This window comes from Castor canadensis, chromosome 10 (genome assembly GCF_047511655.1).
Source record: "Castor canadensis chromosome 10, mCasCan1.hap1v2, whole genome shotgun sequence".
Taxonomy (NCBI): domain Eukaryota; kingdom Metazoa; phylum Chordata; class Mammalia; order Rodentia; family Castoridae; genus Castor; species Castor canadensis.
In genome coordinates, this window is record NC_133395.1 from 12095158 (window position 1) to 12117936 (window position 22779).

Here is a 22779-nt window from a genome sequence, read left to right on the forward strand (position 1 = left end):
AAAAAGAGTATCCATATCATAAGTTACACAGTAACAGAAAGTAAATACTGTTAATATTACTCTTGTACTCTTGATGTGTTTTTTACAGAGAAATAAAAGGTCTCAAGGTGTTTTTTTTTAATAAATGGCAATGCACTAAATATTATTTTTTCATTTTCTTATGCCTTTATAACTGCACTATAAGAGATTTCTTAAAGCTTGAAAACATTATTTTAACAAAAAATTTTACATATCATAGAACAATCAAATGTTTTTCACTTATTATTAAAATAGCTTTGCCTGGTTTCAGCCTATACAGATATCATTATGGTTCCATATTACCTTGCAAAGCAAGACTGTGCGTATTACATGGATCTTCTTCTTTCCTAAAACAACATTTCAACTTGTCACTTTTCCATTACCTCCGAGGCAGGATCTGCCCCACAATCTGGACCCACCTGCCTCCCCAGCTTGACCTCCCACTGCTCTGTTCCATGGATCCTTTATTGAGACCAAACTGCTTGGCTCAGTACCTCCTGAGCACAGTGTTTTTTATTTCGGTGCTTTTGGAAAAACGTTTTCAGACAACATCCCAAATACCATCCACATCTTTCCAGCACAGATACTCCCTTATCTAAATCTTATGCAGCCTTCCAATTAGAGCTGGATTTCCACTTTCCTCTACCAGCATGAGTGAACCATGTTGGCCACAAAGCCCCACTTTGTGCCCTGGTTCCACACTCTGTTTTAACAGTCAGGGCTCCACTCATCGGTGACAGGAAAGACTCCTGAAGGGAGACCATACACCTTAGGCTCCACTGCAGCTGCCATGAGTGGAGCCTAGCTCCTTACAGAGGCGAGACCACAGAGATCACTGAGCAGACACTCTCAGGTTCTGTATCTTATTTGTAAGAAATTCCCTGGGGGTGGATTTCCCAGCTATAGTTGCTACTGTGGTTACTGTGCTTGTGTGAGTATACAAAAATAGCCCAGCTATTTCCTCCCTGGTAAGTTCTGCAAACATCTGAACTGGAACCACCACAAAAAGTGTTTGCACCCTCTTCATCAAGGCTCTCCAGATCTAACCTAACAGAGTTCTCTATTGCCTAATGTGGTCAGAGTACAGTAGGGCATCATGGCTGTGAGTGTAACCATCCTAAATTCTATCTTGAGCAATGGAAGCCTGTTTCCTCACAATCATATGGATGTACTTAATACTACTGAGCTGAACACTTAAAAACAGCTAAGACTGTCAATTTTGTTATATATACTTTATCAAGTTACAAATTAAAACTAAAAATACTGAGTTGTAATTGATCCTATTTATACAATCATTTTAATTCTGCCCAGAACTAAACAAACCCCCAAAATACAAAACTGGTAACTTAAGTACTATTAGCACTCCTCTCAAGAATAGCAAAAAATCAGATCCTTTAAAACCCATGTGGAAAGTAGTAACATATGGATGTCCAAGAAGTCTCACAGCACAGGATAAATAGACAGAATTACTATGGACAGCAGGATTTACTAATTACTCAAGATTCATTTAAGGCTGGGAGTGATGGTGCACACCTATATCCCCCTCAAAGACTCGTGTGTTGAAGGTTTGGTCCCCAATGAAAGCAATGTTCAAAGGTGACTGGATCACAAACCCTCTAACTTCATCAATGGGTTGATCCATTGATTCAAACTGAATGTACTATTACTGGGAAATAGTGAAAACTGTAGGAGGTATAACCTAGTTGGAGGAAGCAGGTCACTAGGTCATGCTCTTGAAAGGATATCTTGTTCCTGGTCTCTCTCTCTTTACTCTCTCCCTTCTTCCTCCCCCACTTCCTTGTTGACATGAGATAAGCAACATCCTCTGCCTCATACTCTTGACAACTTAATATTCTGCCTCACCACAGTCTTAAAAGCAATGGAGCAAGCCAACCATGGACTAAAATCTCTGAAACCGTAAGCAAGGTAAACCTTTAACGTCTTTTGTCTTGGATATTTTGTCACACACATACATTCACATAAAACACTCACACACTGATCCAAGAAAATCTACTGTGATAGTCAACTTTGTCAACTTGACTGGATTGAGAAACTCCTAGAGTAGTAACGCACACCTCTGGGGTTATCTAAGATGGCATTTCCAGAGTCATTTTGCTCATGGGGTGCTTACCAGATGAATGGATTATCCCTTGATAAACTCATAGTATGATGGCATTACTGGGTGGTGAAACATAGGAGGTAGAAGTCTGAAGAAATAGGTCACCAAGGGCATATCCTTGGGCAAGACTATATCTTGCCCTAGCCCCTTTCTATACCCCCTTTGCTCTGCTTCCTGGCCACCAGGATATGAAATGCTTTGCTCCACCATGCCCTCCCCACCATAAGAGACTGACACTTCTGACACCATGGGCCAAAATAAACTTTTCCTTAACTTGTTTCTGTTAGGTACTTTGTCACAGTGATGAGAAAAGTAACTAATACACTACAACTAGGAATTTAGCCCAAAGTAATTACCATACATGCACACAAAGATTTTATTATAAACATGCTCATCACAGCTTTATGGTAGTGAAAAGACTCAAGATAACATAAATATTCAACAAGAAAGTGGATAAATTATGTTCTATCTATAAAATAATTTTCAATACTAAGAAACAGGTTGTAGAAAAATATTTCATGCCAAGGAAAGATGTTCCTAAAAATATTTCTGGTGGTTATTGTGTAATACTATTTAAAATAGTATATAAAATACACTTTTTTAAAAGCATCTATCAGAATATTAGTAACAGTAATCTCTGACATATTCATGGGAGATTTTAATTTTTACACAAATCTGTTTTAACAGTTAGAAAAATAATTTTATCCAGAAAAAAGGTTCATTAAATCCTTATGCTTTGAGATGGGGCAAGTCACTAGCAATTTTTCTTCCTGTGTGTGAACAGAGTCAGGAAGTGGTTCATATACAAAGAACCTAGGCAGCGATCAAATAGAAGGTCACTTCTCTGCAAGAGGTCCTTCCCTCTTTGAAAGCAGGTATGCTATGAATTTTGAGAATGGACAATGTATTGATATAAAAGTAAGAATGTAAAACATCTATGGCAAAGATAATATAAAACACTAAAGATTAAGAGTTCCTTTTGGGTCATTCATCTCTTATTACTCTTTGGTATGACCAATGTACACAGTCATTTCTTTGTAGTAAAAAATACCAACCAGGCTCAGGTAACTGTGTAATTATCCTAAAATAATTGATATATTATACATGGATGACTTCATGCCAGACTCTGTGCAGATAAAAGGATTTTCTGTATAATGCCATCTCAATGAATCCTGATGTGACCCTTAGGCAGAAATTAATTATCCACATACTCTTAAGTGAAGAAAGACTAAGAAAGATTAACAAATTGCCCAAGGTTGTGACCTAGTTAGTAGAGGCGCTGGTATTTGAACCCAGTTCTGCCTAAATATAAAGAAATAAATTTTTTCTAATATGTAACAGTACGCAATTATACATAATAGTATGCTTACTAGTCTAATACTTAAATGCATTAAGTACAATATTAAATTATTAAGAATTTAAATAAAACTCAAATATAAAATTGTGAAAAAAAGCTGGGTATGGTAATGCGCCGGTAAGACAAGAGGATAGAGAATTCAAGGCCTGGACCGCATAGCAAGCTCTAGGCTAGCCTTGGCTACACGACAAGACCCTACCTCAAAAAAATAAAGTAAAATAAAATTACCAATGGACCCATCAATTCCACTCCTAGGTATATATATCCATGAGCTGAGAATAGATATTAAACAAAAAAACTACACATAAATATTTATAGCATCATTATTATCATGGGCAAAAAAAACCCCAGTGCCTACTAACAAATGAATGGATAAACAAAATGTGGTATATCCACAAAATGGAATATTATTGAGTCATAAAGGGATATAAAGCCATACATTACAATAGGGACAGAACTTAAAAATATTATGCTAAGTAAATGACATAAAAATCACATGCAGCATGGTTCCATTTATATGAAATGTTCAATATTTAAAAGTCCACAGATACAGAAAGCAGATTAGTGATTGTCAGAGGCAGAGTGGATGAGGAAATGGAGAATGATTGCTTAATGAATACTGAGGTTTTTTGTGAGGCGATAAAATGTTCTGGGATTATAGTTTGGTGTTAATTGCACAATATAAATAGACGTCAATTAAGTGTACACTTTAAAATGGCTAAAACAGTGAATTTTATGTTTTATGAATTTCACCTGAAGAAAAATGTGCACATCTCTTAGGTACTGAAGGCTCTAACCACAGGGTTTGCAAAGCTCAGCCATGTGGGCTGTTACAGGAGCATTCTGGCTAAAAACATATTGGAGGAGCAGCAACCCAGCACCTCTGCCTCCCCCACAGGTCTGGCTTATAAAAATACACACGTCAAAAACCCCAGTGTGGTTCACACCCTTGAGATGAGGGGCCACCATACCCTACTGAAATATTGGTTTTCCCATCTCTGACTACTTTATTTGGTGATCTTCACAGGGTTCCCCCAAGAATGGAGAATGGGTTGACTTGGTATCTCATGATGTAATTATAATAAAAGAGTTTCATCAAGAAAATACTAAGCCAAAAATAAGGGTATAAGTCCACAGAAATATAGTAAGCCATGCACTGAAAAGGACTCCTTCAGCCTCCACCACAATATACTCCTCAGAGTTCCCAGCTTCTTAGAAATTTTAATGGAACTTGTCTTCAGTAACCAAGTTAGAGAGGAATGTGTGCTTCCAGGTGACCATCTCACAGAGACCTCAGTAAGACTTCCCAGGGATCAGAAGGTCGCAGCTTATTTCTGTTACACCCATTTCCTAACAATGTTTAGAAGCAAAATGCTGAAAGCAATGCATGAATTGCCTCCTGTCTGTAATGCATTGAGGAGAACTGAATGACACTGGGTGCCTACCACACTGACCATTCCTCATACAGGTCCCCAAACAACTGGGCAGAATACCTGGCTCAGGAGGGCAGCCAACAAACACTTGCTACAGTACCAATGGTTATAAAGTTTATTAGAAAAATAAACAGAAGAAAGTGCTAAGATGTTTCCAGAAAAAAAAAAAAAAGGCAGGAAGGAGAATGTGCCCTCTAGATAAAAGATATGTCCAACATCTAATACATTTAGACAGTGTGAAAGGAGGAGCAGTAAAACCTAAAAAGGAAGCTCTGAAACAGTATGGAAGTACTGAACACTGAGACTTGATTGCATACCAGAGAAGAGCACATCAAATCTGCATGGCACCACACTGGCATTAAGCACCTTTGTTTTCATTCTGGTCCAATTGGGTTTATACTTCTTAGGGGGACTTTATATAAACATTAACCCTTTCGTTCAAGGAAAAAGGAAGTAATTGTTAAAAGTGCTAGTAAGATAAGAAATACAATTCATTTTAAAAAAAGAAATACAATTAAAATGCAACAACTGTAAAAGTCAAAAGGGGTAAGAAAGTTATGAATACTGTACTAAAAAATCTGAGATAAATCATTCAACAGCAGGAACAACTCTGAAAAAGTGATCATGATACCTGTGGAAAGTTCTGAACCTATGCAATAAACTGTAAGAGAAGAAAACAATTTTAAAATGTGGAAGTGTGTGGTTAGTGGCTAGAAAATAAGTTGTCAATGTAAGTGCCTGAGGGGACCAAGCAGGCATCAGTGAAAGAGGAGGTCCATGTAAGACACAGCACCTGCTCAGCCAGATGTCACCACCTAACCATTCAGCCGAGGTTGCCACACTTCTGTCTGAATACCCCAGTTAGAAAGTGTTGACAAATAACTCTTCTCCCTGGCTTCTTCCCGACTCTACACTACAAAGACCTTTGTGTCCCCAGGTATGACCTAGAGAAGCAACACTGAGTTGGACACCTGTCAATATGGCCAATTTATGAGGGGACTAAGAGCTGTCAGGCCAAGTTCTGTGAAAGTGCTGCCAGTAACAAGATTGATTTAGGGAAAAGGCAGCAAACAAAACACATAGCCACAGGGTGGAGAAACCAGAGCCTGATCTTAAAGCTTTGATGATCCAAGGGGACCTGTCCCACTCCTATCTGTGAAAAAGCATAAAAGAATTATACTGAAAACCTTCTAAGTTTGGGCCTTTCTGCACCTCATACCTGTGTGAGTAGAAGGTGGACTAGAAGCTGCTAAGGCCTCCAATCACTAATGTGGAGAAAACTGGCCAGTTGGAGAAGAGGAAAAGTCCCATTTACACTCAAACACTAAAATCAGGTCAAAAAAGATTAGAGTCAAATAAAAGCAATGAAACCAGGAAGAAAGCTAGACAGAACTCCAGTTTAAGACAGTAGACTCAGGATTCCATGATTACTTTGCCTGCCTTCCAAAGTTTTATTGAAACAAAAGCCATCAGAAAATATATCCTTTCAAATGAATCCAGGGAACTAGTCAATAAATACCAAGATCTGGGGAAGAACATGAGCAACAGAGGCAACTTGCAGCATCTCTCAGACTGCAGTCATTCCCATGGTAGCACTGCAATTCTGCCATGTCCTTGTATTATCTATCCTATTATTTTTCTTTAAGTCACAGTACTATGACTGGTATATATGTATTTGAAAGGGAACTCTGTATCACTACCATAAATGGAAAACAATGTCACTTTGCAATCAGTTGGTAGTAACTACAAAAATAAATATGCTAATAACAAAATAAAGTTATTAAATTCTAAATAATAGTGTTCCTGACAGAAAGATACCAGCCTGCCTCCTGTTCTCTTTGCTATAATGAGAAACTATATGTGGTTAGAGAGGTATTTACAAGTAGCACCAAACCAGATTTTTTTTCTTTAATATAATTAGGACTTCAAAAAAAAAAAAAAACCCTGAATAATATTTACTGTCAGGGCCAACACTGTTTAAAGTCATCTCCAATGGTATTAATGCCACCAAACACAAATCAGCTGGACTTTATACAAAATCCCTCCCAAAACCAGTCTCTCACATTCTTTCTCACAAACAGCCATTCATTCCACCACCCTAGTTAGAAAGAAGGCTTTACTTCCTAAATAAAATCCTACAAACACTCTACAAAAGAAAGGGGTCATCTGCCTAAGGAGGGCATTGAAGTGGCTGAAAGTCTGAGAAAAAGTAGAAGAAAGCTTGGGGTAATTTCACTTCCCAGAAGAGGTCATGGCATGGGTGGCAGGGAATAGAACAGGATGAAGGCAAGAAAGGTGGCTTCACTCAGGAGTAAAATTCACAAGAGCCAGGCCCAACTAACTTTGACAACTGCAGGGGGTTCTCACAGTTGTTTGCCAGCTATTGGCTCTCCACCCATATGGAAACTGGTCTATTCATGCACTCTGAACACTGGAACAGAGCTTACAGTCAGCCTGCCATTTGAGATATGAGCCTCTTGGGGGAAAAGATCTACCCACAAACAAGATCCACAAGAAATAAGTGAGAATCCAGTCATTCAGTTCTATACAAGAATGGCCAGGATGTGAGGACGATCTTGCTATGACATCTGTCACCCCATTGATCACCAGGGTTGATTCGGCTGATCTGGCTGGTTAAGTGGGTGTCCCCTTCCTCCCTTACCGCTCCATGTGTGTCCCTCCCAAAGCTGCATGCTCAGTTGAAGAGGACGACCATCTCCGATAGAGGAGGACCGTTCTTCGGTCAAGGGTATACGAGTAGCTGCGCTCCCCTGCTAGAACCTCCAAATAAGCTCTCAAGAATGGCCAAACAGGGACCCAAAAAGTTCACCACCCATGTTCTCACATGAAAAAGTTTACTCTAGAAGGATGCCAGGGAAATAAAACAAAAGAAAGATGTCAAAGCAAAACAAAATAAAATGATGCAAGATTCAAGAACTAGCAGTAGCTGAGAGTGAACTTAAAAGTAGTAAAGAAATATCAAAAGAAATTTAGAGACACTGCAGCAGCACAGATTTTCTGATTAGGGCTCTATTTCCTTCTATAAGTCCAATCATATGCTTTGATTCCACAATAATAATAATGTTAGTATAGCTACTGGTTTTGACTTTCTACATAAAATCAACCTATTGAGAAAGCATGGAAGGCTCACCATTACAGAATAGAGTATAAATGCACACAGTATATAATAACACATAAATGAGCAAGTACAGAGTACAGAAGTGCACTTCTTCCTGTGCCAATTTCTCATTTTCATGGTGGACTCTATCGATTGTGCCAAAAATCGATAAATCAAAAAAAAAAAAGGATTTTGTCCACTATTTAAAATTGTAAAGTTAACTACTCCAAGTGGCAACCAAACCAAAACTAAAACAAAAGATGAATGGTTAACAAACACAAAAGAGGAAAAAGATTTACTTTCCCAGGCAGTCAATGAAATGCAAATGAAGATAACAATGACATGACTTTTCTTAATCTCTCAATTGACAGAAATTACTTTAAATTATCTTGCTCAATTGTTACAAGTTTGGTGAGGAAGACATGCTCCTAAAGTGCTGAGAGGCATAAAATGACAAATCCCTTCTGGAAGGATTTGCCAATACAGATCAAAAACTTCACACCTGCGATTCTTGACCCTGTAATTCCACATTTGTGATCATTTCTTTAGGATGAAATCAAAGATGTGATCATGGGCCAAGGATGCAGCTCAGTGGTAGAGTGCTTGCCTAGCACATGAGGCCCTAGGTTTGATTCCAAGTACTGCAAAAAAAAAAAGTGATCATAACTTATAGATGTTCAACTTAACATGGTTTCATAATGGAAAAATACTGGCGAAAAACATTTTTTAGTATGATAAAATATTATAATCATTCAAACTCACGATTTTGAAAGTCTAAGATAATATTAAATGTAAAATATACATTTCAAACGCCACTTCTATATAAAATTAAATGTATATACAGGTATGTATATACATTCTGTTTGTGCCTAAGAGAACAAAGGGAATTCATAGGTAAACATGTAAGTGGAAAAGTCTAGAAGAATAAGCACTAAACTGTCAAAGCTGGCTATTTGGGTGGGAGAGTGATTATATGAGACTAGTCCTTTCTACACTATATATTTGCATAATTTTTCAGCAAGCGTGATTAAGTTTTATAAGACAAAACAGAAAAGTCAGTTTTGAAGACTGTTAATAACATGAGTAAATTAATTTAAGAAGGCTAAATGAAAAAAGCAGATTATAAAATTAGCCCAAATTTTGTTTATAAAAATGTTTACATATGCTTATATACATATGTATGTATATCACATATAGTTGAAAAAATTTACACAACAGCATTATCTCAATAAAGATCAAGTCTGGATAGTATAATGAAATGGAACTTTATGCTTCTTCCTTGTATTTTATTTTCCATTCCCAGTAACTTTTAGAAATAGAATAAAGTTAGAAAAACTTTCTTCTTGTTGGTGTTGCAGGGTTGCTAAGGGCCTTTCAAGTGTTAATTTGCATTAAATCAATCATTAAAAAACAATATAGCCACAGCCATTCCTGACCTACTTGGCTATAGAACCTTTCTAAATATTAGTGTCTACTCTTTCCACTGTGCCATGCTACATTAAAGATCTAAATGACAAACCACTAGGAAACAGCAAAGAACAAGGGCCATATAACTTAAGAAGTCTTATGAACTTAAGAAAAACATGTGGGAAAAACAATCATAATTTATATGAGGATTAAATATGTAAACTCTCATTTATGATCCTAATTTAAATAAGGAGTTAAAACCTCAGAACCTCTCAGAGTACCAGTGTTTCACAAGATATATTTCAAAAATGCTGGAGTGAATTATTTATCAAGTTGTCCTCATTAAAATTCTAAAGAAATGTATTTTTAATGCATTTGATGTAAGTTAGGTTCTACTTTCACTACTAAAACTGACAGGTTGAGTGGAAAAAGTTGGAGAAGCAAGATATAACTTAATACAAGAAGACAAGGGGAAAAGGAGCACAGACACAATCAAAAATATAGTGCATTAATTACTACAAAAAGATCCTAATCAGAACATAAACATCTCTACTAAAAGCAAACTGGATCTTGGTTTTAATGTGGGAAGAGAGACTGGTGGATTGAAAACCAGGAACACAGCTGCAGCTCCAAGGGCAAGAATGAAAGTCACTTGCCAAGGACACAATAAAGGAGATCAAGTGACTGGGACACAAGCTCTAATGCTAATCCAAGCTAATATTTCTATCATCAGCCTATGAAGAGCCTGGCGGTCAAGAGAAGTGACAAACATTTTTAAGGTTGAGAAAAGTAGTTGTAGGCAACACAGAATATGGTGCTGGACTATATGGGCTCAACTTCTAGTCTTGTTCCTCATTAGCTATGTGACATTGGGAAAGACAATTAAATGTCTGTGCCTTAGCTTCCTCATTTGCAAAATGCAGAAAATAATTGCAGCCAAAATTCAGAGAATAACTGTAGCCAACTCACAGGGTTGTTCTGAGAATTAGAGTTAATAGACGCAAACTGCTTAGAACAGAGCCTAGCATAAGTGTTCTGTAAGCAAAACTATTAGCAGTTCACACTTACTAGTTACTGAATGAAAAATAAGAAATAATATACAGTTGTATAGAACTCTCATTTAGATTATGATACTTGGTTGGCAGAGTGGCTCAAGGGGTAGAGCGCCTACCTAGATCATGATACTCTTCACAGATATTTGTCGTAAGGCTTACAAGTTATATTGCCATTGTCATTTTCTATTAAAGGAACTAAATTTATATCCCTTTATTTAGGCCATTTTTCCATTTAAGGGACGACACCATAATGTGGCAAGAGTACAGGCCCTGGAAGCCAGCAATTCTGGGTCAATCTCAACTCTCCCACATACTGGCTACATGATCTCAAATTATTTTCTGAGTCTTGATATACTTGTTTGTCAGGGGGCAAAGAATAATACCTAATCTCATGGGTAGCTGTAAAAATTAAATGTAGTAACTTAAGTAAATTAATCTTTTCTTCCTCACGCTGCTAGTGAAGTTTTAAATTAGTGCCACCCTTTGGGGTTGGAATTTGTCACCACGTTCCAAAAGTTATAAGTGTACTTTATTTAACCTTCTTTCACTTCCAGAAATATCTGAAAATCAAGATGTTTTTAGAGTTACTATAATAGAAAAAAAAATCAGGGGAGGAAATAAGGCTAATTCTGCAATATAGGCACTACTAGGGAAATACTTATAAAGGAGAAAAGCAGAATATTAAAAAAAGAAACCCCACAGTCATTATGGTTACATTTAAAAAGATTTTGTTTACATCCATGTTTATTGCGGCACTATTCACAATAGCCAAGTTATGGAAACAGCCAAGATGCCCCACCACTGACGAATGGATTAAGAAAATGTGGTATCTATACACAATGGAATTTTATGCAGCCATGAAGAAGAACGAAATGTTATCATTCGCTGGTAAATGGATGGAATTGGAGAACATCATTCTGAGTGAGGTTAGCCTGGCTCAAAAAACCAAAAATCGTTATGTTCTCCCTCATATGTGGACATTAGATCAAGGGCAAACACAACAAGGGGATTGGACTATGAGCACATGATAAAAGCGAGAGCACACAAGGGAGGGATGAGGATAGCTAAGACACCTAAAAAACTAGCTAGCATTTGTTGCCCTTAACGCAGAGAAACTAAAGCAGATACCTTAAAGCAACTGAGGCCAATAGGAAAAGGGGAACAGGTACTAGAGAAAAGGTTAGATCAAAAAGAATTAACCTAGAAGGTAACACCCACGCACAGGAAATCAATGTGAGTCAACTCCCTGTATAGCTATCCTTATCTCAACCAGCAAAAACCCTTGTTCCTTCCTATTATTGCTTATACTCTCTCTACAACAAAATTAGAAATAAGGGCAAAATAGTTTCTGCTGGGTATTGGGGGGGGGGGAGCGGGAGGGGGCGGAGTGGGTGGTAAGGGAGGGGGTGGGGGCAGTGGGGAGAAATGAACCAGTCCTTGTATGCACATATGAATAATAAAAGAAAAGTGAAAAAAAAAATAAAAATAAAAATAAAAATAAAAAGATTTTGTTTGTGAAATAAAACCAAGTTACAAAGCAATATTTGAGTGTAATAAGTTTATTTTTACTTACTTATTTGGCTATTCATTTTTGCACTGGAAAAAAACAGAATAAATACCCAAATGTCAATAAATGCCATTTTATTTCTTCCTAGTGCTTTTCTACATTTCAGAAGTTTCTTTGATAAACATGCACTAATTTTATAATAACAAAATCAACTACTTTAAAACAAGAACATAAATGTAATGGAAAAGATGAAGAAAATTAACTGAAACGCTAACAGTGGCTGGCTCTATTTTCCAAACTTTCTATAAAGTGGTAATATCACTTTACGATGAAAAGAAACATTCTTCCCTTAAGCTTGTCCCACTTTGGTTAATGTCTTTCATTCTTAGCTAAAATTTAGGAATAAACAGTACGCTTCTTGGGAGTTTCAGAAGTACAGTCTCAAAAAACTTAAGAAATGTGGAGAACAGCTTAAATGTGGAGAACAGCTTAAGAAATGTGGAGAACAGCAGAAATGTATAAATTCTAAAGTCATCTTTTAAAAGTCCAGCAAATTATTCTTGGTCCACTAAAGAGAAACCCAACTAAAACAAGATGATAAAATGGGGATTTCTATAAAGGCTGCTGCATACCAGATGGAGCCTCTAAAACAAGATGCAGAATTTACAAAGGTCACCAACAAGCTCAACTGGGAGAAAGAGGGAGAAAAAGTCTCACCTTTGAATGATGACTGAAGCGTTAATATATTGAACTGGATTTTTTCTTTCTTTTTTTTTGGTGGAACAGGGGTTTGAACTCAGGGACTCATACTTGCTAGGCAGGTATTCTACCACTTGAGCCATTTCATCAGCCCTGAACTGGATATTTTTAATTTTTAAACTATGCCTTTGATTCACAGCTTCTGTTGCCTAAGGTTACCACCACTTGCAGATACATTTGGTCTTTTAATTACTACTACACTTAAGAACCCAGAAGAGTGGCTGGACCATAGAAAGGCTCATAAAATTTGTTGAATAAATGGATTGACAAGTAAAGAGACAGTCATATAGGGATAATGCTTTGCCAAATGAGTACATTTTTAAAAGATGTAAGAGATCAACAGAAAGAGTTTATTCTGACCATCGCCCATGTTATGTATTTAACACACTGCACACACATTTTAGAAAGGACATGTCAGTTAAGAACATGGTTTGATCCTTACCAAGAGCATGGAAAAAGCAGCAGCAGTCATAACTATCAGAGGTGCCCACTTCAGCATCATGAGGACGAGTCGTCAGGTTCCTGAGGCAGGATCCTGGCTGAGATGAAGGTGGGGGCTGCAAACCTCAAAGGCCAATCTCTCCAAAAAATATGTCCACACCACAGGCTGACACCAGTGAACCCTGAGTTTGTCAAACCTCTCTAACTGCATCTCACCCCGAAGCTCCCTAACAAATGTTTTGGATCAGGTAAGAATTTCACACAGGGAAAATTCCACTTTAGTTGAACACTTTATTTTCCACTTTAAATCGACTCATTTGCATTGGTGCCATCACAGTGCTGTGAGAATTTTAGCATGACACCTTGGATACTGACAAGCATCTGAGCTTCAAAAGGCTGAATCCAGTTGTAGCACAGGGATCCCTTTAGCCTATTTCTACTCCACCCCTAATGTGCTACTTACCACAAAAAGGCAGGTTTTGCCCTTAATGATCCACTACACTGCTCTCCTAAAGTAACCAAAAACCTATTAATGCCAAATCTGGAATCTGGTATACTCTGAAAGCATTAAACAAACTAAGCAGATGTAGTCAGGAGATATGAAGAGAAGCAAGGAAGTGTAGGGGCAGGGGTGTCAGGGAGTAAAGAATTTAGAAAGGCTTCATCAAGACAAAATGCAAAAGAACATTTTACTAATATAAGGACTAAGAACCACCCATTTAATTACTGGTGTGGATGTCACTGGTCACCTCGTCCAGAGCAGCTTTAGCTCTGTGATGGGGCAAAAGCAAGAACACAATCCCACCACAGTGCATAGCATCAAAGAATAGCGGACAAATACAGAGGGCTTAAGAGTAAAGGGAGGCAAGAAAGGCAGAGAAATATGTGAAGACTGTCTTTCACTGTATTGATGAGAAGAAAGTGGTCAGCAGTTGGGCAGATAAAGGCTACAGTCAATGGAGGGGTTATGCTTCTGTATTTGCAAGAAAAAGCTCAGAAAGGTCCAGTTAACATACTTAAATCTAACTGAGCATTTACTAGGACAAAATTCTAGGAGCTTTACTATATTAACCCGTTTCATCCTTCTTTCTATCATCAGGGATCAGAAGGACTGGAAGTCTACCACCACAACAAAGATGTACCCCCAGGTCAAGGAAGCAGCAGGCAAGAGGCTCCCAGTTCTGGGAGTCTCCAAAAAGCCAATGAGGTTCCAAAGAGAAAGTATCGGCTCTAACCACATGCCAGGCTCATTCGGTCAAAAGAGAGGAGGGTAAAGAAGAAAAGTGTGTTAACAGAAAAAGACAGGAAAGAAAGTTAAGAGTAAGTGCAGGGTGAGCAACAGTTAGAAGAGGCCTTCATGCCTTTAGACTGAAGAAAGGATCAAAGTTGAGTGCAGGAGAAACAAGGTAGGGGAAGCTGGTAAATGGATGGAATTGGAGAACATCATTCTGAGTGAGGTTAGCCTGGCCCAAAAGACCAAAAATCGCATGCTCTCCCTCATATGTGGACATTAGATCAAGGGCAAACACAACAATGGGATTGGACTTTGATCACATGATAAAAGCGAGAGCACACAAGGGAGGGGTGAGGATAGGTAAGACACCTAAAAAATTAGCTAGCATTTGTTGCCCTTAATGCAGAGAAACTAAAGCAGATACCTTAAAAGCAACTGAGGCCAATAGGAAAGGGGACCAGGAACTAGAGAAAAGGTTAGATCAAAAAGAATTAACCTAGAAGGTAACACACACACACAGGAAATCAATGTGAGTCAATGCCCTGTATAGTTATCCTTATCTCAACCAGCAAAAACCCTTGTTCCTTCCTATTATTGCTTATACTCTCTCTACAACAAAATTAGAAATAAGGGCAAAATAGTTTCTGCTGGGTATTGAGGGGGTGGGGGGGGACAGGGAGGGGGCGGAGTGGGTGGTAAGGGAGGGGGTGGGGGCAGGGGGGAGAAATGACCCAAGCCTTGTATGCACATATGAATAATAAAAGAAAAAAAATATGAATTAAAAAAAAAAAAAGTAGGGGAAGAAGCAGGAAGTTGAGGGAGCACCCAGGTAACAGCCCTGATTTTCTGGCTGGGTTGAGAGTGAGTTGGGGACAAACTTGGAATAATCTTGAGGCTATTTCCATGAAACCCTAGCACCAGGAATGGCTAAACCCAAGAAATTTACCAGAGAAACTGGATCTAGGGCTCAGTCCACATTAGACAAAAAACTCAGCAAAGGGTTGGGAGTTTTCTCACCATTTACAGCAAGACAGGAGTCTGATTGTGTCTGGATGAATCTGCAACTGAGAAAGTTAATTACAGGCTCCAGACTGGATGGCAAAGGATGCCAGACACAGGCTAATAAAGTGGAGACCAGAAAGGATCCTTGTTTGGCAATCAAGCAGTCACTGTGGAGCAAGAGTGAAGAAGTAGAGGGCAGTGCCTTCACAGTGAAGAGGGCGCATCCCATTTGGCTGGGGGAGAAGATGCTCCTTCGCCAATAGAAACCCCCACCTGTGCCTACTTTGCCATCTTCTCTCCGCTTCATGTCCCTTACACAACAGAATAGGCTGAAGTTCTGTCTGCAGCTTTCTAGATCTACTCACTACCTCTGCAATCCTCACTCACATCCATGCTAGCTTCCCCCTCATTATGTCCAGCCCAGCTCTGGGACCCTATTCCTAAGTGTCCCCTGAATGTCATCAACTGATTTTTACAGGCTCTTTGAGCTCCCAAATGAGCTCCTCCTTCTCTGCATTCCCTATCTTAGCTAATGGCAACCCTGTGACCTACCCAGGTGCCCACACCATGAAACAGCTACCTTCAGTTTCTCCTCTACCCAATCCAATAAGCTTGATGGATACAACTTACCTGCCTGATACAACCTACCTTCCTAAACACCTTTTGAATCTTCTCTATCCTGTCCATTCTCACTGTTACCATCTTAATCAGTGTGTTGCACCCTCAACCCCCGCCAAGACTCTATCCCTTCTGCCCTTCCTGCTGGCCACCCTCTTGCCTTGATCTAAATCTGTTTGTTCATTCAACTCCCCTAGAAAGTCTTCAAAAATACAGATTTCAAGGCCAGGCATGGTGGCACATACCTATAATCCCAAAGGATCATGATCTTGATGTCAGCATGGGCAAAGTTAGTGAGATGATAACTCAAAAACAAAATACAAACAAAAGACATGGCTCAAGTAGTAGAGTGCTTAAGCAAGAGGTGCTGGGTTCAATCCCCAGTACCACAAAAAAAAACCCTTTGAAAAAAAATCCAGATTTCTGATGCCCATAAGCCCTTCTGAATGGGACCCTGGATGGGACTCAGAAAGGTATAATTCTGGTTGGGTTTTTTTGTTTTGTTTTGCAGATGGGACAGGCAGCATCTAGAAACCACTGCTCCATCACCAAGAGTAAAGTGTTCCCTCCCCCAGCAATGAGCAGGCCCCTGGATGGCAGCCACCTGTCCCTGCTTCTCAGGTCTTTACTCTGTCACTTATTCCTGGATCTTCAACCTTATCCTCTCCACTGGGTCTTTCCCAACACTGTTCCAATGAGTGGAGGTTTCTCTCAACTTAAACTCTCCCTACGTCTGTGGCCACCTCCAAGTATAACTCACTCTCCTGCCTTTCATGACACACATTCTGGAAAGTTGTTCCAAAGCTCACTGCTCTCTGCTTTTCATCACTTCTCTCCCGGGTAACTGGACGAGCTATTCTGGAAAGGTTCTGGGTGTTCCCTTGCTTTTCTAAAAAGTTAACTTTCTAGACTTTTTTTTTTTTTTTTTAAATCTCTGCAGCCTTTAAGGCTATCAGCCACTCCTTTTCTGGAATGCTCTCCTCCTTGGTCACTCAGCCTGCTTCCCTTACTCTGCCTCTTCTCCCTCTTTAAATGTTAAAATGTCTATAGATTCTGTCTCCAGTTCTTGTCACACTTTCCACTGTCCTCTGAGGATTTCACTGCACACCTTAATAACTGCCCTCTCCAGCCATAATCAACGATCTCCTAATTCTTTACCTCTTGCCCCTTTGCCAGGCGCTCCATCCATCACAGAAGCATTGTTTCCACTGTTTTAACTGACAAACTCTTAACTATCCTTCAAATACCGCCCGCACTGGGAAGCCTTCTTTAGCAACTGTGCCTGACCCCTAGCAGTCTACCTTCTGCAATGAACCCACTGCAACAAGCACAGATCTTTTTTTTTTTTAACTCCTTTAAACACTGAATTCCTTAGGAACTATATCCGGAAAACATTAAACATGCAATTAATGTTGGCTAAGTGCATCATTACATGGGAGATATATATGAAGTAATGAGAATACTTCTCAATAAATGTAATGTAATAAAATGATCCATATATTACTGGACAGAGAACTGAATGACAGGACTGGTTATAAACAGGGATCTAAAATACATCATGAACACTATTTATATGCACTTTTACCCAGTTATAACTACATGATGAAGAGACAGCAATACAGTTTTAAAGAAATGGTCACAAATACCCTTGCCTTGATTTACTGCCCTGGCCACAGGAGTCTTCTTCAGAACCTTGAAAACAGCCTGCTGCCCCTGCTTCAGAGTCTTTGTGCTTAGTGTTTCTTTTCTTGAAAATGAAGACTTTTCAACAAACAGCCATAGCTGGCTCCTTTACATTAGTTGGGTCTCAACTCAAATGTTACCTTCCCAGACACCTTCCCTGACATGCATACTAAAGCACTCCACCATAACCTCAGTCTCTGCCATTACTCATAACATGTGTCACTACATGAAAGCACTTTAATGACTTGTTAACATATTTGATGTTAGTTTCCTTTACCCTGTTTACCACACTATCCTCTGTACATGAATCATGCATAGCTTATATGACTATTTAACAGTCACCTGTTGAATGAATGGGAGAGAAACGTTTAACACTAAAACACTATTATCTACTAGCCATAAAATGTGAGAAATATGCAGATGTAGGAAATGGCAAGGATTTATTTCTCCCTGAAAAGAAAGACTTCTTCTCCACCCCTGGGAGCAGGGGTAGGTACACACATTATCCTTATTCAGGATGTTTACTCACAAGCAGAACTTTGACTTACCAAAGGGAGTATGTCTTACCTAGTGGAAACCACTTCCCTCTCAGTGGGTAGCTTTGCCAGAGAAAAATTTTAAAGCTAACATGAAGACTTGCCAAATGACCAGTCCTGGAAAAACCATGCCTAAACTCCACCATAAGCATCAGAAACACTGGGACCAAGACTTGTGCATCACAGCACCTAGCACAGTTCACAGCCCTAAAGAACCCAATGTTTGTTCAATGAGAACATAAAATATGGCCTCAAGAAGAGCCATGGGCTGGAGGTGTGGCTCAAACATTATAGCAGTTAACTAGCAAGTGCAAAGCCCTGAGTTCAAACCCCAGTGCTGCCAAAAATTTTAAAAATTAAAAAAATTAATAAAAGAATTGCCACCCCATCAACATACACTGTGAACACATTTATTTTAGAGACAGGTCAGCTGAGGAGAGGCTCCTGGCCTAGGCCTCTAGGCAGCAGTTTGGCTCCTAGAATTCAATACTCACATCCTTCTGCCATAGGCAATAAAGTTCTACCTTTTCTTATAGTACTTTTTTTTTTTTTTTGGTGGTACTGGGGTTTGAACTCAGGGCCTCATGGCTCTACCACTTGAGCCACTCCACCAGCCCCAAGTTCTACCTTTTCTAGTCATCCTATTTCAACACTTTGCCCATAAAATCTAATATGGTACAGCAATAAGTAACACATTTCTCTTGCCTTCTTAACTTTGAAATGTATTTTGGTCAGCTAGGATGGCTCAAACTACTGAGAGGACAACTGAAATTGAAGAATCCTGCTGTTTCATAGTCCACCTAAGTACTGTGATCACAGGAAAACCACTCTACATTCTTGAACTTCAGCTTCACCAACAATCATAATGTTCATCCAAAGGGTGGTCCAGGGAAGATTAATCCAGTAGTAGTTGTAATGGACTCTGGGGCCAATGCACGAAAGATTCCATAAATCAAATTAATTAAGAAACAAGGGAACTCATAAATATTACGCCTGCTTCAAAACCTGAGAAGATGAGAAGTGAGGAAGATTCAAAGGAATGCCTGTAGCTGACAGTAACTCACTCTCACGTTAAGATGAGTATTCTCAGAAAAAGATTCATGCCATTCACAGAACTTTAGTACTTGGGAATGCCAGGCGTTTCTGTGCCCGGACAACATTAACGTCACATGTGCAGAGACGGGAAGAACGAACAGTGGTAAGTGACTGCAAAATTACAGCTGTTCAAACAGTTCGCTGCTGGGGTATCAACAGCTAATCTCAGACCTGTTTGGCTGACACATCTTGCAGAGTCGATTAAACACAAAGCAGTAAGGAAAAAGTGGCTTCAAAGGTTGTGCACGCTTTTCCGCCCTCTCCGTGCTGACCACAGCTGGCACTCCAGCAGCAACTTCCAGCGGCCGAGCAAAGACTTCCTAACTTCCCTCCTCGTTAAAGCACTTGAGAGTCAGTTTTTACTTGCGGAAAAACTCTTTAGAGGGACTGGGGAAGAAATACATCTAAGTGGAACTGAGGGGACAGCTGCTAATGCACAGTGAGATTTGCATGTGGTGGGGGGCAAGTGGGTTCGGTCCCACAGCAGCTTGAATGAATGGAGAAGGGGGCGGGTTGCCAGCGTCGCCTCCTCCAGGACGGACTCTCTTTCCAGCCTGGCACCCGCGCCGTCAAAGGGCATGGGGCCGGGCCACGAGAGGCACCTGACCGACCCTAATTGCCCAGCCCACTTGCAGCACCCGCAGGCTCTGCTGCACAGTGTACCTGGGACTCACAGGACTTGGTGACGGGACCTCCAGGTTGACGAGGGGACGGTGCCCACTAGCCCCCAAAGGGCAGGAAATATCAAGGCTCGGGAGCAGGAATGGAGGGCTGGGCCCCCCAACCTCCAGCAAACCCAAGGGTCCCCACTGCCCCCAGCCTCGTCACGGAAGTGCCCAGGGTGGCTTGTAGAGGGCAGCCAGGATGGCGGTGGCCAGTACTCACAAAGCCCACTGGAGCCGGTGCTGGTAAACATGGTCCCGCCGGGCCCAGAGCCCCCGCGGGGTCAGGGGGAGGGGAAGTGGAGGTGGAGAGCCCCGTCGACCGCGCAGGCGCACTCCCGGCGGGGCGGCGAATCCGGTGCTGCGGTGCACTTCAGCGCCGCCGGCGAAAGGCGCAGGCGCAGCAGGTGGGATGTGGCTGCTCGTTCAGGGCCCTCCCCTTCCTGCCGGGACCGGAAGTGTGTCGGCCTCGAGAGGGTCCGCCTTCCGTGTCCTTCCGAAGGCTGCGGACTCTGTTCGGAAAAGGAATGGGATGGTGCGGAAAGGGCAAAGTGCAGCTCCATATTCGAGTGCCTACCGCTGCCCTCAAGTCCGGCGGAGTGCGATGGCCGTAGATTCCTCAGAAATACAGACGCTAGGCCTTCCTCGCGACCTCTAACCTTTCCCCAGACAGGAGTCCCGACGTATCCCCGCATGCTCAGTATTTTCGGTCCGGCGTCGACGCTCGCTCTTCTGCTTGCGCGCTACCGCGTGAGAACCGTCTCTGATCTTCGTGTCCGGCCAAGTCCCGGAGGTCGCTGGGAAGCCCGTGTAAAGGGAGCCGGGGTTAAGTGGCCTTCCGTCGCCAGAAGCGGAGACTTCCAGCTGCCCTCTTTTTGCTCACGTTACCATTTTGGTTTAGGGGTTTTTTTTTTTCCCTTGCATAATTACATTGCTCCTTTTTAAAATCCTGATTCTTTCAAATCAGTTTGAACCTGAACCTTTATTTTTATTTTTATTTTTTTTATTTATTTATTTATTTTTGGCGGCACTGGGGTTTGAATTCGGCCTCATGCTTGCTTAGGCAGGCGTTGGACCGCTTAAAAGAGAGATTCCAGTGACTTTTTCTAGAAAGTAAAAAGTATAGAGCGTATTTAGTCTTTATTTTTAGCTTGTTCACAATCTTGAAAGACATTTTACATTTAACTTTAGGTTAATTCAGTTGAGCTATTGTGCAGGAAAACAAAAATCTAATGGTCTCTGAGTTTTCAGAAGTTGTTGGTTGTCTACAAAACCAGTGGTCTACATATGACAGTGGTCTCAATGTGTGTTGGGCCACCTGTGGCCCTTCAGGGGATCCAAAAAACAGAACTATTTTCGTCATAATACTAAACATTTTTCTTTTCCACTCTTACTCATGAGTATGTTGTGGAGTTTTCCACTGTGTAGTTGGAAAAGCTGCATAACTTTATGAAGCAATATTTTCCAGTTGACTAGTACCTCATGAAATCATAAAAGAGCAATTATAACCAAGACAAACCAATAAAAATGTCAGTGTACAAAAAGTTCCTTGTTGTACTTTCAGATTCTTCATTGCAACTAACTTGAAGAAAATACCACTTGAGTTATGGTGTAATTTCAAAAAAAAGATACTCGTATAACCTGAATTATTTAACCTAATTGTAAAAAGTTTGGATTCAGCTAAAACTTTCATTCGACCTTCTTTAAAATGGGAATATCATTTATCATGGTATTGCAGCTGCACATTTAGGTGACGGAGTTTCAGTGCAGCAGAACAATTACTGCAAAAGCAACAAAATGTAACAGGACACTTGGCATTCCTTTGAACAGAAGTAGACCCTATTAAATTTCATCAATAAAAGTAAAATATCTCATACTATTACCATCATTTTCAGTTTGGGTCTCCACAGACTCTGAGACAAAGTTTCAGGTACAAGCAAATTTGTCTGGGAAGTAGTCCTAGGAGGGTTGACCAATGGGAGGATGGAGAAGGGAAGGATGGAAGCTCATGGAGATGAATTATACAAAATAATGCTGGGTATAGTGGTACACATCTGTAATACCAACACTGGAAAAGTTGAGGCAGGAGGATTGAGAATTCAAGGCCAACCTGGGTACATAGTGAGACCTTGTCTCAAAAGAAAAACAAAAACAACAACAACAATAAAAATTTGCATTGCAAGCAACTGGAGCCTATTGCCACTGAGAAATCCTGGGAACCAGGATCTTGGAACAAGCTCCCCAAAAAGCAAGAGAGCTGGAATACTTCTCTGACTCCCATCAGTCACTGAGGCTACTCCCAAACAGTGGCATTTCCCTATCAAGTCTGCCCTATCACCTCAGTTAGTAGAGGCTCTGGTGGCCCAAGCGCAAAGAGCACAGTTGGGAAGATATGGTGAAGAACCAGAGATAGGGCAAGGCACCAACAGCATCTCCTACACCATCCTGTCTATGTCTTTCATGTTTTTGTAGTACATGATTTTTTTATGCTGTGAAAATTACATGTGGAATCTGTGATGTGGGTGTTTTTAAGGGGGTGTCAGGAGTGGTGTTGACTTTTTTCTCCTGTCTCCCTGCAGCTTACACCTTAGAAGTCCACCACACACTTTTCTGGAGCTTTTTCTCTTTCCATTTCATTTGTTTCTGACACATTGAAAAGGATGTGGTCTCCTGAGTCTTTTCAAGTTCTAGAAATAGAACAGGTACCTCACACGCCATATGGTTTCAGAATAGGA

At 40.3% G+C, this 22779-nt stretch overlaps 1 protein-coding gene across 2 annotated transcripts in view; it reads right to left on the reverse strand.

The window, feature by feature from the left end:
- Ubac2 (UBA domain containing 2) overlaps positions 1–20423 on the reverse strand; it is a 138331-nt gene extending 117908 nt beyond the window's left edge. For both annotated transcript variants that reach the window (XM_074043059.1, XM_074043058.1), the window contains exon 1: positions 20268–20423. In XM_074043059.1, the coding sequence (XP_073899160.1) occupies positions 20268–20298 (31 nt within the window). In that variant the 5' untranslated portion in view covers positions 20299–20423. The remainder of the gene's footprint in view (positions 1–20267) is intronic.
- Positions 20424–22779: the final 2356 nt, after the last annotated feature.